Raw genomic sequence first — 14,876 nt, forward strand, 5'->3', positions numbered from 1 at the left:
TGTTAACATCTTTGTTTTCAGTGGATGCAAAATGCACCAATTAAAATCCAAGCAACTACGTGTTTCTGTTACTCCCCCCACCCTCCCCAACTTTCACTCTCCCTCCTCCTCCTCCCCACCTTTCACTCGCACACGGCGCTCCAGGACATGCGCAGTGGTTTTCTCTCAGCGGCAGAAAATGTTTGTCTAATCGTCAGTAATATAATAGCGCTGCATAAATAGTAAGAAATCCGATGGCCACAGCTAACTCAGTAGCGCTTCACTTTCACAGACGGTGGAGACAACGTCTAACTTTTTTCGTCACTTAGAAAAGTAGCTCAAAGAAGGTAAGCTCCGTTAACGTGATGTTAGCAAAGCTAGCTGTACAGAGACACATAAGCATTGTGATGAAATATGTTATCACTCACTGTGCTGAATTATTGTGCGGAGGTGTTGACTGACTTGTCGCATATATGGGACAACGCTATGTCCAAAAGTCTGCAATATAGTGAGGTGACATTCAGAAACAGTCGATTCTTCTCCACGGCTCTTTACTTATTAGATAGGACTGGAGTGTCACTCACTGAGAGCCGTTGTTCTATCAGATAGCCATACGCTGTCAGGATAGCATACATGCATTAAGCATTAAGAAATCCGACTGTCAGAGGAGTTGTCAGTTCACCATACGCAGCAAGTTATGATGAACTTAAGTCATTAAATTGTTTTCAATGATAACTATATAGATATACATGTGTTGTCATGGTTTCAAAGTGTATTTAAAGCAGGGTCTGGCTGCAGCTGGAGTTAGCTACAACACACACCCGTGTAAAACTCACTTAACCGCTAAGTCAGGATGCCATACAACTGTTAATAACAAAGTGTATGACGATCTACGTCATGATTCTATGTTGTTGATTAAATTAAATCTTATGGTAATGATGTGTCTGACAGATATAGCCGGTGTTCTATGACATAGCCATACGCTGTCAGAATAGCATACATGCAGTGAGTACCATGCCAGTGCATGCGCATTAAGTCCGACCGTCAGTGTAGTTGTCAGTATACGCAACAAGTTATGACGAAAATAAGTAATTAAATTGTTTATAATATGACATAATGTGATAACTAGATGGATATACATGCGTTGTCGTGGTTTCAAAGTGTGTTTAAAGCAGGTCTGGCTGCAGCTGGATGCCATACAACTGTTAATAACCAAGTGTATGATGATCTACGTCATGATTCTATGTTGCTGATTAAATAAAATCATATGGTAATGACAGCGTATGCATATCTGAGCTAAACGTACGACTATCTGACAACGTATGCTGATCTGACAGAACACCGTGATCTGACCTGACAGAACACCCGTTCTTTGTTCTTGTAATGCTCTGTGTACACTGCATCATTATTTTATTTTATTATGTACGTTAATATTTAAATTAACAAATAACTAAAACACAAGAACGAAAGAGCACGCAGAGCATGCACATTGCTCTTTGATTGTTTTTGTTCAAAGTGGCAGCTGCAATGTCTGCCATGGTGTCAGACTACCTGGCTTCATGTACTAGGACAGAGAGTGAAAACAGTCACTATGAGCGCCTTCTGTTTGGTTACTTCTTGCTTGTTGCTCCTTGGTCAGTGTTCATGGTTGAGCGTTATTTACCGTCAGGGCATTGCCTCAATTGCTATGTTTAATGGTGCAGACAGTGGTGGCTTCTTATATGAGCAATATGGGCAAATGCCCAGGGTGTTATGTTTTTAGGGATGGCACGAGACCATCACACTTTTTAGCACATAAATGGAATATTTAATATTAGTAAAATGTATTAAGTATTTAATATCTAGGTGTTTTATGGTAATATGGATCTTTCAGATTATTTTGAGAAGCAATTTCGATCATATTTTACATCTTATTGTGTCATGTAGCGCGGGCCGCTGGTCTTGGTCTTGACTCGGTCTCGACTCCCCTCGGTCTTGGTCTTGACTTGGTCTTGGACCCCAAAAGTCTTGGTCTTGTCTCGGTCTCGATACACTCTGGTCTTGGTCTTGTCTTGGTCTCGGGTTAGGTGGTCTTGAACACAACACTGGCTGGCAATTGAGTCAACATTTGTAGATTGACTTTAAAGCAGAGTAAAGTCAAAAAAGAAAAAACCTCAATAGCTGATCAACAAAGTCTCATAATTAACAGGAATAACAAATAAGAAAAAGAGGTGGCAGGATTTGTGTTATTTCATATGTTCATATAACAAAACCAGGCACTAAAAGTGAGTCTTCTCTTCCTTATTTGAGTCACATAAAATAACATAAAATTCTTATATTTAAGAAAAAAAAATTAAAAAGGGGTGAAAAATGCCTCATTGTGAAAGTAAAAAAGTAATTATTTGTTCTTTTATTTTCATTGAGCTTTTCCGTCTCTCGTCTTACTGTGGACAGGTTTTCTGCCCTCCCCCCAGTTTAATTCCTGCCTCACATGTTTGCTCTCTGCAGGAGTCAAGGACTAATAAGGACACACCAATAATCCGCTCTTTCGCTGGTTCAGTCAGTCGGGGAAAACACAGACAGACCTATAAAAGCAGCAGTGCTGCTGTGGGTCTAAGGGGCTTTTTGGGTTCAAATAAGTGTTAATGGCTTTAAACTGTAAAACCTGACTCAAACAAGAACGAAACTGAACTAGTGACACTAATGGCAACATGCTGAGTTCCACTCAGGAAATATTGGTTGAATCTTAAAGAGTAGCTAAACCCCAATCAACTTTCTTTTTTTTTTTGCAGGAGGGTCCACTATGACATTATTTCACTCCAAAAATGCTTCTGTTCAACAAAGTCTCATCGTTAAACATGAGAAAAAAAGAAGAAAAAAAAAAGACCTCACAAACACGTCATCAGTGTGGATATTTCTCAAACAGTGTCTCTCAGCCGCAGTGTAAACACAGCTGTCACAGTAGCCCCAGATCACCTGTTCCCTTATGGCCCGGTCCATGTTGGAATTGTAAACAGCGATTGTTGCCAGTTATTTCAAAAATTATTTACTAAAACTAGATAAGGGTGACAAAGTTGCTACGTTAGCAGTGTCACTTGGCATACCGCTCTTTGGTGGAAGAGGTGGAGGTTACACTTTCCAATCAGGTTCAAGAGGAGTGGATTGAATTGATATTACGGTACATTTACATTCAGTATCAAATTATTTCAACAACCAGTGGCAGTTCATGAAAGAATCAAACTGCAAGCACATCCTTCTTCTGCCCAAACTTCATTTTATTTATTTTTTCAGAGCTTGTACCTCCCCCCAGGGCCTAGGCTATGCAGCACTGGGCGGAGAGCCATAGTGACTAGATCAGAAACAGCCTGTGTTAAGAACGGTTTGTAATAAAGCTTCTTTCACTGACAACTAAATATCTGACTGTGTGTGTGGCTTTGTAGCTTGATGTGAATCCATCAGTCCACCAAACCATCTGTCTTTTATTTCATCTGCTTTTTTATTTTACAATCACAATATAAGGGATAGAAAGTGAAGCCATAAGAATTTCTGTCTCATTTTTTTTTAAAGAAACAAATAGCAGCACACACATGCATGACACCGCCACTCACAACATGACTTCTGTTCTGTTCTGAGAACAAATCTGACTACAGCACATCAAACTGGAACAATCAAGCATAGATCCGATTCGCTAAAGAGTAAAGAGGAGGAGTTCAGGTAAACAGAACAGGACACGAACATTTCTGGTCAGCAACAATGTCTTGGTGTCCATTTTCCTTTTAGCAGACTCTAAATTCTAGTGCTATCTTGTAAGTAGATGGTAAAATGGGTCTTAGCTTTATCTGGACACCCTTGCTAGCCTTAAAAACAAAATCTTAATCTGATGCTCAAGGGATACCTCAGGAGTTTTGAAGTAAGATTATTATTTTTAATTTAACACCACACCTACAGTAGATGGCTCACTTGGCATCTTCATTTAGTTTAAATCAAATTTAGTTGTTCTTGAATATAAAAGCTAAAAGCTAGCTGGAGAGGGGCAAAGACCATGTGAACTTTTACTGTCTTAAAACAACTCTAAAATCAAAAACACTGGAGCAATTTATGTAAAAGCTATTTTATGAATCTTTAAACTGACACCATATTTACATTGGGGAAATAATTAACACAGAAGCAAATGACTGAGAAATGTAGGTAGGAAATTAGTGCACCATTCCTGTTTGAAACATGTGAAGTGTTTCATTCAGCAAATGAGCTCATTAGATCACTGTAGCATTTTTATATTCTACTGCTTCATTTGTGTATGTATGTTTCACATAGGAAGGTTATTAATAAACCTCCAATTAAAGTGTAAATAATCAGCAATTTCTCCTTAATCAACCAGACAGCACAAAAGCAGCAACCACTTAAATGTTAGCAAAATAGCTTTAGCATTAACCACCATGATATTTTGAGACTTGAACATTTTTAAGACACAAGAAGTCTTGGCTCCTCTCAGGCTAGCCGTTAGCTTAGCAATTAATGTACTACATGGAAATGCCTAGAGAGCAACGAACACAGCAAATATATTAGCTACTTATGCAGTGATTAAGTACTTCATAAGTATCACTTATGCAGTACTTACATAAGTAGCAGAGCCATGCTTTAACATTTCTTAATAGACCCTTCAATGCTGGTTTAGAGTAAGAAATAATTCACCACTTTTGAGTTACCTTTGAGACTCAAATTAGCTGATGTAAAAATGAGAGAAAATTATCAACGAAATAAAACAAAAACAGTTACGTTTTATATGTCATGAGCTAGCTGGCTAACAGATTAGCCAGTTAGTTAAAGGATCCAGCTAGCTAACAGATTAGCTTGAACAAGGTTAGCACAGTTATTTTGTGTTTTTGTTGCTGAACATAGCCGTCTGCGTCCCAGTGCTAACGTCTAAATAAAGATGAAATAGTCTTTTTTTAAAATTTCTATACATAACCCTCCTGTCTTCTATTTCTCATTGAAAGCATACAGTATAATATATAATACAATATTTTGAAGCCTGTAGACCACATGACAGCATGGCACAATTTACTCACGTTAGACAGGAAGTTACTCACTGAGCCATTTCAAAGATTATTTTGTCACAATGAGTATCTTGCATATTCCTTCACTAGTGAACATGCATGTACATGTATCTGTTGATTTGTGAAAATGAAGGTCATGCGCACGCACATACATAAACACGCACAATAACTTAATTTAAAGTAAAATATTACAAATAAGTCAGTAGTTCCTGGAAAGTTACACTGTGAGTAGCCCAGGTTTCAGGGGCCACGCTAGCGGATGGGGGCCTTCAGGGCCGCATCCACCTCCTCCTCTGGCAGCAGTGTGTGCCACTGGGCCACGGGTCGCCTGGGATTGGCCAGCATGTCTGACCAGTGGCGCAGCCCGACGCCGGAGGCGCCATAGCCGATCCAGCACTTCCCGATGGGATCGTTGCTGCCCAGTTTGTCGTAGTCGTACACGGTGATCAGCACCTGGATTTTCTGTGTGTGGAGACAGAGGAGGGTCAGTGGTACTTCCTGTAAATGTCTCGCTCGCATGTATGACGTATGTGACATTTAAACTATATCAGTCTAGACTTGATTACTAAAAGCATCGCATTTTCTCCTCAAATTAGACAAAATTAACAACAAATATAATTGCAGGGTCATACAGTTTTCCTATGGGATTTTATCACGGCTAACCCAGGCTGTCCTCTCAGGACTCTTGATACAACAACTGTTATGCATAGTCTCTCTAGCCACTGTGCAAAGATGAGCTCTTGCACATAGAAATCAATATGCATTGGAATTCCCATTGTAGCAGAGCACACATCTCCAAATTGCACCCTAACTCTGCAGTGGTTGGAGAAAAAGAAATTACTTAAACATTATACTGTCAGCAGAGAGTTGCATTAAAATCTGATGTTCAGGGACTTCATGTATGTTCATGCAAACTTTCTGATTTAAGCTTCAAATAGTTAGCATAGTATGTTGGAGTTTAAATAATTAAAATCATATAGCTTTGTTCAATAATAACTTGGTTTTTGTTTTCCTGTATCTGCCTGAGAAAGATTTATGATCCACTATTAAGACATTAAAACCCGATTGCGTTTTGGACACGTCACATTTCCTCACGGTGGACGACAAAAACACTAACAATGACTAAAACAAAAAGCAACTATGTTAAATGTTCTTTATGCAAAGCAATCAGGCCTACTTATAAGAAATATTTACAGAAAATTGTCTGAAAATGTTTCCTTATTTCAAAAGAAATACTTTTGTGTTGTACTACGTTCATGCAACAGTCAACAGATCCAAATATCAGTGAAACTATGCAGAGTACAAACCTGAATTTGGGAGAAGGGAATCTCAAAGCTGAAGCTCTCGTTGAAGTAAGGATTTAGAGTGTTTTGCTTCACAGATGTCTTCTTTTTCTTGAGTCGTTTGCCGTTGTGTTGCAGAACCACCTTGACAAACGGATCTGAGAGGGACAAATACGAGTCAACGCAGACCTCCAATACAAGTCGATCATCAACCTTTAGGTACGCGAACAACATATACCTGACAGTCCTCCAACGTCCATTTTCTTCAGGTTCTTTGCTTCCATCACATTGACCGTCAGCTTACCAGCCGTGGGGACATAGCGAAGGGAAATGCAGATATCACCCAGTTTCTCTTGCTGTCAGAAACACAATGCATATATCAGGTGTTTTGTTAAAGTCTGGATATGCCTAGTTTTGGAGGGAAAAAAATAAACATTTACCTCTTCTTTTTCTCCACCAACTAAATCTTTCCATTCATGTATTGGTTGTCCGAGGTCTATGCTGTTCATTGGGATCTTGATTTCGCCAATGACATCATGTTTTCCAAAACGGTCAAAATCAAAAACTTGCAGCACCAGAGTCTGACCACCCAGCTCACTGTAAGGGATCTGGAGAGGAAGAGCACTAGCATCAAATTTAGCTTTGAATTCTGTTAGAAAATACCTTAGTATTCTAAAACGACATCACTGTATAGACCTTAAAAGTGAAAGTCTCGTTAAACACAGGGCAGAGGTTCTTGCGTTGAACTTTGGTCTCAAACTTCTTCTTCTTGTCCGGCAGCATGTACACTTTAACGTAAGGGTCAGAGGTTCCGCCCATGTCCATCGCTGGGAGGTCCTGAGCCTGAAGGATGCCCACGATCAACTGGAGGAGAATCCAAGAGCAGAAGATCAGTCCGAGTTCCAAACTACAGCTGTGATTCCGTCACAAATGTAAGCAAATCTACGTAAAGCCTATTTTCTGCTAGTGGTGAAAAAACACAATTTCGCAATTGCAGTGTTTCCATTAAATGAGAAATTAAATTAAAATCACATGTGAATTATCTTGTCCACATGATAAGTCAGTAAAAATCATGGCAGTGACAGATGTAAACAGTTGCATGAGATGCTAGCGCTCATCATGTATCAGCCAATCAGAGGAGACGTCAGCGTCTCATTCAAGCTTTGGGAGCGGCTGCGTATCCAGTGTTTTGGGGATATTCTAGTCAGTGATTTTACAGACGAGTTATGGATTCAAAACGTTGGAATGACACACGACTTTTTATGAACTGTGATGCTGTGAGGGCTCTGGTGGAGCCAGCTGTTTGTTGTCCAAAAAAAAAAAGAAAAACAAAAACAAACCATCATCCTCCTACCACTTCCTGTCATCTTCTTTGTAGTTTCAACCAGTAGTAACATCCGATGTGAAAGAAGTGTTTGCATTTGCAGTGTTTTGAAACGGATCTTTTTGGCTGAAAAGCCACTTCGTCCTAGCTTTTTCAAAATTGGAGTGTTTCTATTAAATGAATTTATTTCAAATTGCACAATTTCTGGAGGTACAACAGGTACATTTTTCTTACCATTTTGAACATTTAACCATGTGTCAATGTGTAGTTGAAAATAATGAGGTGGTAAAATATTAATGGTCTTTCTGTGTAGCTTCTGTGTAGCTGAAATGTTGCCATCAATGTTTTCTTTCTTTTTTTTTCTTTTAACCAGCAATCCCAAATAAGGCATCACATTTTGTATGCCACCAAAGCCTGTTTGTGTTCAGACCTTAATAAATTTCCCACCAAAGGAAAGTACAAGCTAAAAGACTCTGAAGTCTTTAAAGATTTTCAAGTGTTGACAACTCTTGCTACTGTATTCATGGACTTTCATTTTGACAAGAGCTGTATTTAGAATGGGAAACAAATAGGAAAAAGCATAATGGGAGATTTCTTAGTTTCTCCTATGCTACTACATTATTTGAAGCTTAGGTCTAGTGTAGCTCTATTTTGAGATGGAGTGCTCCCTTGTATCCTGAGTCATGAATGTAACCTAAATCATTTTGTTGCTGATTGGTTTTTGACGAATCACCAGTCAGTTAGAAACTCAAAATTCTAACCTGTCATACTAAGACACAGGTTCACCAGAGCTGTGTTCTGGGTAAATTTATACCTTCACCAATTGTACTGGCACCTTTGAAAAATAAAATACAGTCTCATACATCTTACTGTCTAAATATATTTCCAATTGAAATAACTTTAAAGTTCAGTTGCCAATCCAGGCATCTACCAAACTTCACCCAAGCATGTCAAAGCTTTAAAACATGAAGGCTGTAAAATCTTGTTCTAGTTACGATAACTCTAGAAAAGTCAGTGCGGTGTGTTGTGTGTGAGCATTGTGCACCTGATTATCAGTAAAGTTATAATCCAACGAGTACTCCAGTTTGCCGAAAAACTCCTTCTCCTCTTCCTTTTCTTCCTCTCCATCCTGAAAAATATGACAGGGTGGCAAATCGTCATGGTGACATTATCAAACTCACACATGTTGCTTCTGCTCTCCTTTGATTACCTGAAGCAACAAAAGCACAATAGAACATGAGCAAAGGAAATATTACTGCCTGTAGGAGGTTGTGGTGCAATGAATTTACTAAAGACGGTCAAAGTAGAGATTAACAGGTGAACCTTTAAATGACTGGAACAAATAAAGAACATTTTCTGTCAGAGTGCCAAAGCTTTTCAGGAATATGTGTTTTTTACACTGGTGACAGACATCTTTAGATCTTCAGCACCAGTCAATCGTGTTGTCTCTGGACACTGAGGCCGTTGCCCAGATAGAGCACATACTTCAGAATGCATGTCTCAACCTGGACAGAAGCCAAACTTCTGTAACTGTAAAACTGAGATTAAAATCAGGAAGCCAGTAAGCAGCAGCTGTCTCTGTCTGTTGAAGGATGAACACAGTAAACAGACTTGGACCACCCAGAAAAAAAAATAAAAATTCCAACAACACCCGTATTTGTTCAGTGTTCAACATGACATGAGACGACATGACATTATATGTTTACATACTATAATATTATCTCTTTGGCAAGAAAAAGAAAGAATCTTATCTATCAGCGCCATCATTTTGCTGTGTTTTAAACAAGCCCAGTCAAGTCGTTATCTCCTGTTTCTATCCCCCTGTTAGCGCTAGGCTAAGCTAACTAGCTCCTAGACTCTGCTAGAGAGGGAAGAGACATAAATTAATTGTGGTAATTTGAGTTGAATTTCTCTTGCCACTCGATTTGATTACTGCCGCAACTATTCCCAAAGCAGAAAACACCTAAACTGGAGTAAAATCTATAAACAAATGTCAAAATGTACAAAAGAAAAAAAAAAACAAAGTCATTGAGATGAATCTTGTAAGACTGTGGGATTCCAGTGAACAGCAGTGAGAGCCATGATCCACAAATGGAGAAAACATGGAACAGCAGTGAACCTTTCTGGAGTGGCCTGCTGACCAAACCGACCACAACTCATCTGACCGGTCATAAAAACTGCAGAACAACATCCAGAGAACTCCGGTGCTGGCTTAATTCACTAATGGTAGGTTCTCATGACTTCACCACTGGGCCTGGGCAAAAGTAGCAGGGCTGAGCTCCAAGAAAACCAATGCTGAGTGAAAGGAACATGGCTATTATCAGTTTTGCCAAAAAATAATTTGATTATGCAAACATTTACAGAATCTATTCTGTAAACTGGTGAGACATGTTTTTTGAAGAGTTGGGTTTCAATATATCTTATCTGATATAAAAGAAAAATAGAAGACTTGTCATGGAAAATGAAACCATGAATTCTGCTCCCTGCAAAAACATCCTGGGAGAGAATATCATATCTGTTTATGACCTTAGGTGCATTGGGGTTCAGCGGAACAATGACCAAAACACACCAGCAAGTCCGTCTTTGAATGGCTTAAGGAAAAACCAAATGAAGACTTAGGAATGGCCGAATAAACGTCCTGATCGGAATCCAACTGAGACGTCGTGGCGTGAACGTAAAAAAACGTTCCAAGCTTGAAAACCCTCCAAAGTGACAGGCTTATTAGGATTCTGCAAAAATGAGAGGATCCGAATTGATAAAAACTGGCGGATAGATCCTGTTTACCAGTTACTGCAAGAGCTTGACTGGAGTTGTTGTTTCTATGACCCAACTATTTTGGCTTGTTGCCAGTTGCGTTTTCTTACGGGCCCTGGTGAATGAAAACCACTACACAACCATTTCTTTTTTAAATCAACAGTTTATCAAAACAGCTCAAGTCGTATGCACTGAACTCAGACATTATTTAACAATCGCAAGATGAGCTGCAGGATATATTATTTCAATTAAATGCTATGTTGCAGGCCTTCTGGCCAAGTCTTGGTCATAGATTAACAGGTAGGCCAGAAGGTCAAATTTCCGGTCTGTAAAGTAACGAGACAAATGCATTCCACTTGTTTAAAGATTTTAAACTTGAACTGCACATAATTTTTATTTGTGGAGCAATATAATACTTATTTAAGTGGAATGTGTGCATACATTCATTCATTTTGTCCTTTTTTCTGCTCAGGGTTTTTTCAGTTATTCAGCAACACAAATCCGTAGAAGAAATCAGCTCTTCTCACCTTTTTCTCGTCTCCTTCTTCTCCCTCCTTATCCTTCTTTCTGCGCCCCCGCCCGCCTCCCCCTTTCCTCTCTCGAGCCTTCTTTTGCTTCTTGCCCTTATTGAAACACTTCTTGTAGATGCAGAATCCAAGGCAGGCGACGAGGGCAAGGACCACAACCACGATGGCCCCCACACCCCACATGGGCACTGGACAGAGGAGAGAAACGGTCAATAGCAGGATGGACAGCTCTGATTCTATCTGAAGGGGTGATAAACTAAGAGTCACCACTAGTGTAGATATACACTGGCATTTTTTTTTTCATCCATTGGTTCTTGAAATTTTAATTTTCCAAGTTATTGTGTTGAAATACAAGAATTTCACATAAAGTCAGAATTCCAGCTGTGAACCAGGGTTATTATAGTTTAATTTAGTTTTTTACTATAGTTTAGTTTTATTTCGTCCCAGACTAATAAGTATTTTCAGAAACAACATGAAATAAATAATCTCTGAAATACCCAAATCTCATGTCTGATTGAATGTAATCGTTTACAACTTCCAGCAATTTTGTATTTGAATTTTGCAATTTTATTAAAGTAAAAACATTGACATCTATTGTTATGAAAGGTTTTGAACGGCCATCATGGTCATGTGACACATTAAATCCGTTCTTCCTTCCACCTTAGATCCTTTCCAGTTTGTATATAAAGCAAAGCGATCAACAGAGAATGCAACTGGTTTTGCTCTTCATTTTGCACTTCTTCATCTGGATAAAAAGAAAATAATTGTTTTGTTGATTTCACTGGAGCATTTAATAGTACAAAAATACAATTCAGCCTTTCTGTACACACTACTAGATTATCGAACTGTTTCTTCCATCAGCTGGTGAGGACCCTGAATACTCTCCATCTGAGCTGTTAACTACGTAAGAGTTTGTGTTTTTAAAATTGTATATTGTACCTGATTTGTGGGATTTTTTTCTAATATTATTGCTGTGTTTTCTATGGATTATGGAAAACTTCTTTTCATGATTATTTGTTCTTATTTATTGTAATGTGATATTTTTAGGTTATTAGTTTCACTGGCGAAGGGAAAGAAACAAAATTTTGACTCCTTGTATGTCTAGTACATTTGATGAGTTGACAATAAAGTGATCAGTCGACTTTGACTCTGTCTACTACAAAACTCCCTATGAGAAGAATGGAGACAATGACCCGTCAGCACTAGAGCAAATCCTTTTCCTGCTAGTTGGGTCTTTATTCAACCTGACGTAGGACACATGTGATGGCATGAGACACAAGACGGACTTACTCTTGAGTTTATGATCTTGGAGAGCAGGACACATTGTTCACACGAGGAGAAAATGAGGAAAGAGAATGAAAAAAAATGACACATGAAATGGCAAAAAAGGAAAGATAATGATAAAGGAAAACATGATGGTGTTATGATCTTATAATGTATCAGCAATGTGTTTTTCCTAAATACTCTACGTAGAGAGCATTGTGTTGTGCTCACTTGGCAGGTGTGTGAGCTCGTTGAAGAACTTGTTCTTCATGCTGGCAAACTGGTGGTTGGAGTGGTGAGACGGGGGCACAGGCGGCCGCGGCTCCCTCTCCTCTTCCCCCGCCGCCCTCCGGAGCCGCACTGCGGCCATGTTGACCAACGGCATCACTGCTCTGAAAGGACAAAGGAAGGATATTTGTTAAATAAATGAATTGTGGAATGCTAATATGTCCTGTTTCTTTAACCTGCAATGATCTGGTTCAATAAAAGACACCAAAGAAGAGTCAGTAGCAGAACAGACTGTTTGTCATTGGCAGAGAGGATCTAATGAGTTTTTTATGTGAAATAAAACCTTTTTTCAAACATATACAAGTTGATGCAAAGGAAGAAAAATAAAAAGTAAAAATAACCTAGTTTTCATGCTAAGTTTCACATTTTGTTGTGTTTGGGTGAGCTTGTTTATGAGTTACACCTGTAATAATACTTTTGAATAAACTTTATTATTCAATCCATGACTTTGTTCTTTGTTCCTACTATCTAGGAAACATGCCATACTTCAAAAGATAAAACTACTTAGTCTATCAATTATCAATTTTGAAAAATGTAATCTGTTCTTATCCACAATAAATATCAACAAATGTCAGTGAGTAATTCCAGCTTTGTATCCAATATCCAGGCTCGTTTACTTCAAAGTGATTTTAAATGTACTTCAATTTTGTGTAGTAGTTTAAAATGACGCAAAACTGATATTTACTTTTTGTGAGTCTGTGAACAAAAGTAATAGAAAACAAAATAAAATCTGCCAGTTTTTGGTAGTCGTGCCTGCAAGGAGTTCCAGCTGTCAGTCCTTATCCTCGTATATAAAAAGGGAGATTTAAACACACTCACACACAGAGGCCGCGCCCACACCAGACATCCCTCTGTTGCTGCACTGCTGTGTAACAAGATTAATTGTCAGAGGTAATCCAAAAATCCTCGGATTAAACAAATTAAGGACAGTTTGCTGCTCCTCTTCTCTAGCCGCCCATCCCATCACCATTTTCTTCACTCTTTGCTCCCTTGCTTGGGACCCATCAGGCCTCATACCTCCCATGTCCTGCTCACACACACACACACACACACGCACACACAGAATGACCAAACTCCCAGAATCAGACCTGATTTAGGTAGCGAGCTTTGTAACGTGGCCCAGATGGGATCTGCAGAGGATTACAGAGGGCGATCTCAGTGTGGTGAATAACTGCTGTACATAAGGTGTTTATCTTTAAATGAATTTATCCAAATCCTCCATTGATATGTTTTTATTTTATCATCCTTTATTCTGCCACATGGGTCCTCTGTTGTTTCTGAGAGAAGCATTCCAGGACAGAAAGGCTCCAAAATCCCCACATGTGATTTCCAATGTTGCAGAAGAATATGTATCAAACACACAAAGGTGCCTTCTATCTAGCCGTAGTAGATGACAATTTCCCATAAAGTATCACATTTCACTTATGATTTTTATAGTGGACTACGCCTTTTGCTTTCTTCGCTCAGTTCTCTCTCTACCATCACACTTTCTGCACCAGCAAATCCATATCAGTGGTTTCTATCAACTTTCAGGACAGATATTAGCCACAGGTGATTTGGTGTTCTATGTCCATAAAGAAAGTTTCAGCAACAAGGGATTGATGTGTCACTCTCATCTGGACAGACCAGAACTTACATAGTCATGCAATGTGTTAGAGATTTAAATGAGCAGTCTACCACACAATACAGATATGTTTAATACAATCTTTTTTTAAGTGTTTCGTGTTAGATTTTGGCATTCATTTTATACAGTGCTTTCAAAAGATTTATGACATATTTATATTTTATCACATTACAATTACTGACTATAATATTTGGAATGTATGGGACAGATCAACATAAAGTAATGTATAATATTGAAAAGAATTCATGGTTTTTGTTGTCAATAAAAAAGAAAAATACATATTATTTACATAAGAAATAATATATTTAAGAAAATTAGAGAAAGTCATGTTTAAACTTTGCCAGAAACTATGTGGACAAAGAGCAATTGTCAATATATTACTTGAAAATGGTCTCAAAACAACAATACTTTAAATTATTGAAATCATTTCTGGGTCAGTTGATCATCCAGCAAAATGTGCTATTGTGACAAACTCTAAGATCAGTTGTGATTAATAATAGTGTTTGGTTACAGACCTGAATCCAATTTGTCTCTTGTAAGAATTGGAAACTGATGTTCAGAAATGCTCTTCAACCAACCTAATGGAGTTTAAGCTACTTTGTAAAGAAGAATGAGCAGAAATTTCCATCTTTAGATGTCCAAAGTTGCTAGAAACAAAGGCATGAAGTTTTGACTACAAATAAAAGTTTTAGTACTGACTGAGGGGAAATGAACTTCATTTTTCACATTTCCAGGGTTTTATTTGTAAAAACATTTGAAAGTCCAAGAACTTTTCTTATAAATTTCACAGATTGTCAG

The 14,876-nt window shown here is 38.4% G+C and overlaps 1 protein-coding gene across 1 annotated transcript; it reads right to left on the reverse strand.

Annotated features, from left to right (window-relative positions):
* Positions 1–5,194: 5,194 nt before the first annotated feature.
* syt5a (synaptotagmin Va) lies at positions 5,195–12,582 on the reverse strand. The gene is made up of 9 exons (XM_088007913.1): positions 12,398–12,582; positions 12,194–12,208; positions 10,904–11,091; positions 8,668–8,751; positions 6,995–7,162; positions 6,739–6,906; positions 6,537–6,654; positions 6,323–6,456; positions 5,195–5,477 (listed from the first exon to the last, which is right to left on the reverse strand). The coding sequence occupies exons 1-9, from the start codon at positions 12,549–12,551 to the stop codon at positions 5,268–5,270; spliced, it is 1,239 nt and encodes a 412-aa protein (XP_087864039.1). The 5' UTR covers positions 12,552–12,582; the 3' UTR covers positions 5,195–5,267.
* Positions 12,583–14,876: the final 2,294 nt, after the last annotated feature.

This window comes from Poecilia mexicana, unplaced genomic scaffold, assembly GCF_051168715.1.
Source record: "Poecilia mexicana isolate PSO_F unplaced genomic scaffold, ASM5116871v1 scaffold_8, whole genome shotgun sequence".
NCBI classification, from domain to species: Eukaryota; Metazoa; Chordata; class Actinopteri; order Cyprinodontiformes; family Poeciliidae; genus Poecilia; species Poecilia mexicana.

Excerpts from the sequence above, each read along its gene's own strand:
- syt5a (XM_088007913.1), bottom strand. The coding sequence starts at position 12,551 with ATGCCGTTGGTCAACATGGCCGCAGTGCGGCTCCGGAGGGCGGCGGGG. Across the intron at positions 8,752-10,903 it reads AAGAAGGAGACGAGAAAAAG|GATGGAGAGGAAGAAAAGGA; the intron begins GTGAGAAGAGCT and ends CATATTTTTCAG. Across the intron at positions 6,655-6,738 it reads TTGGTGGAGAAAAAGAAGAG|CAAGAGAAACTGGGTGATAT; the intron begins GTAAATGTTTAT and ends TGTTTCTGACAG.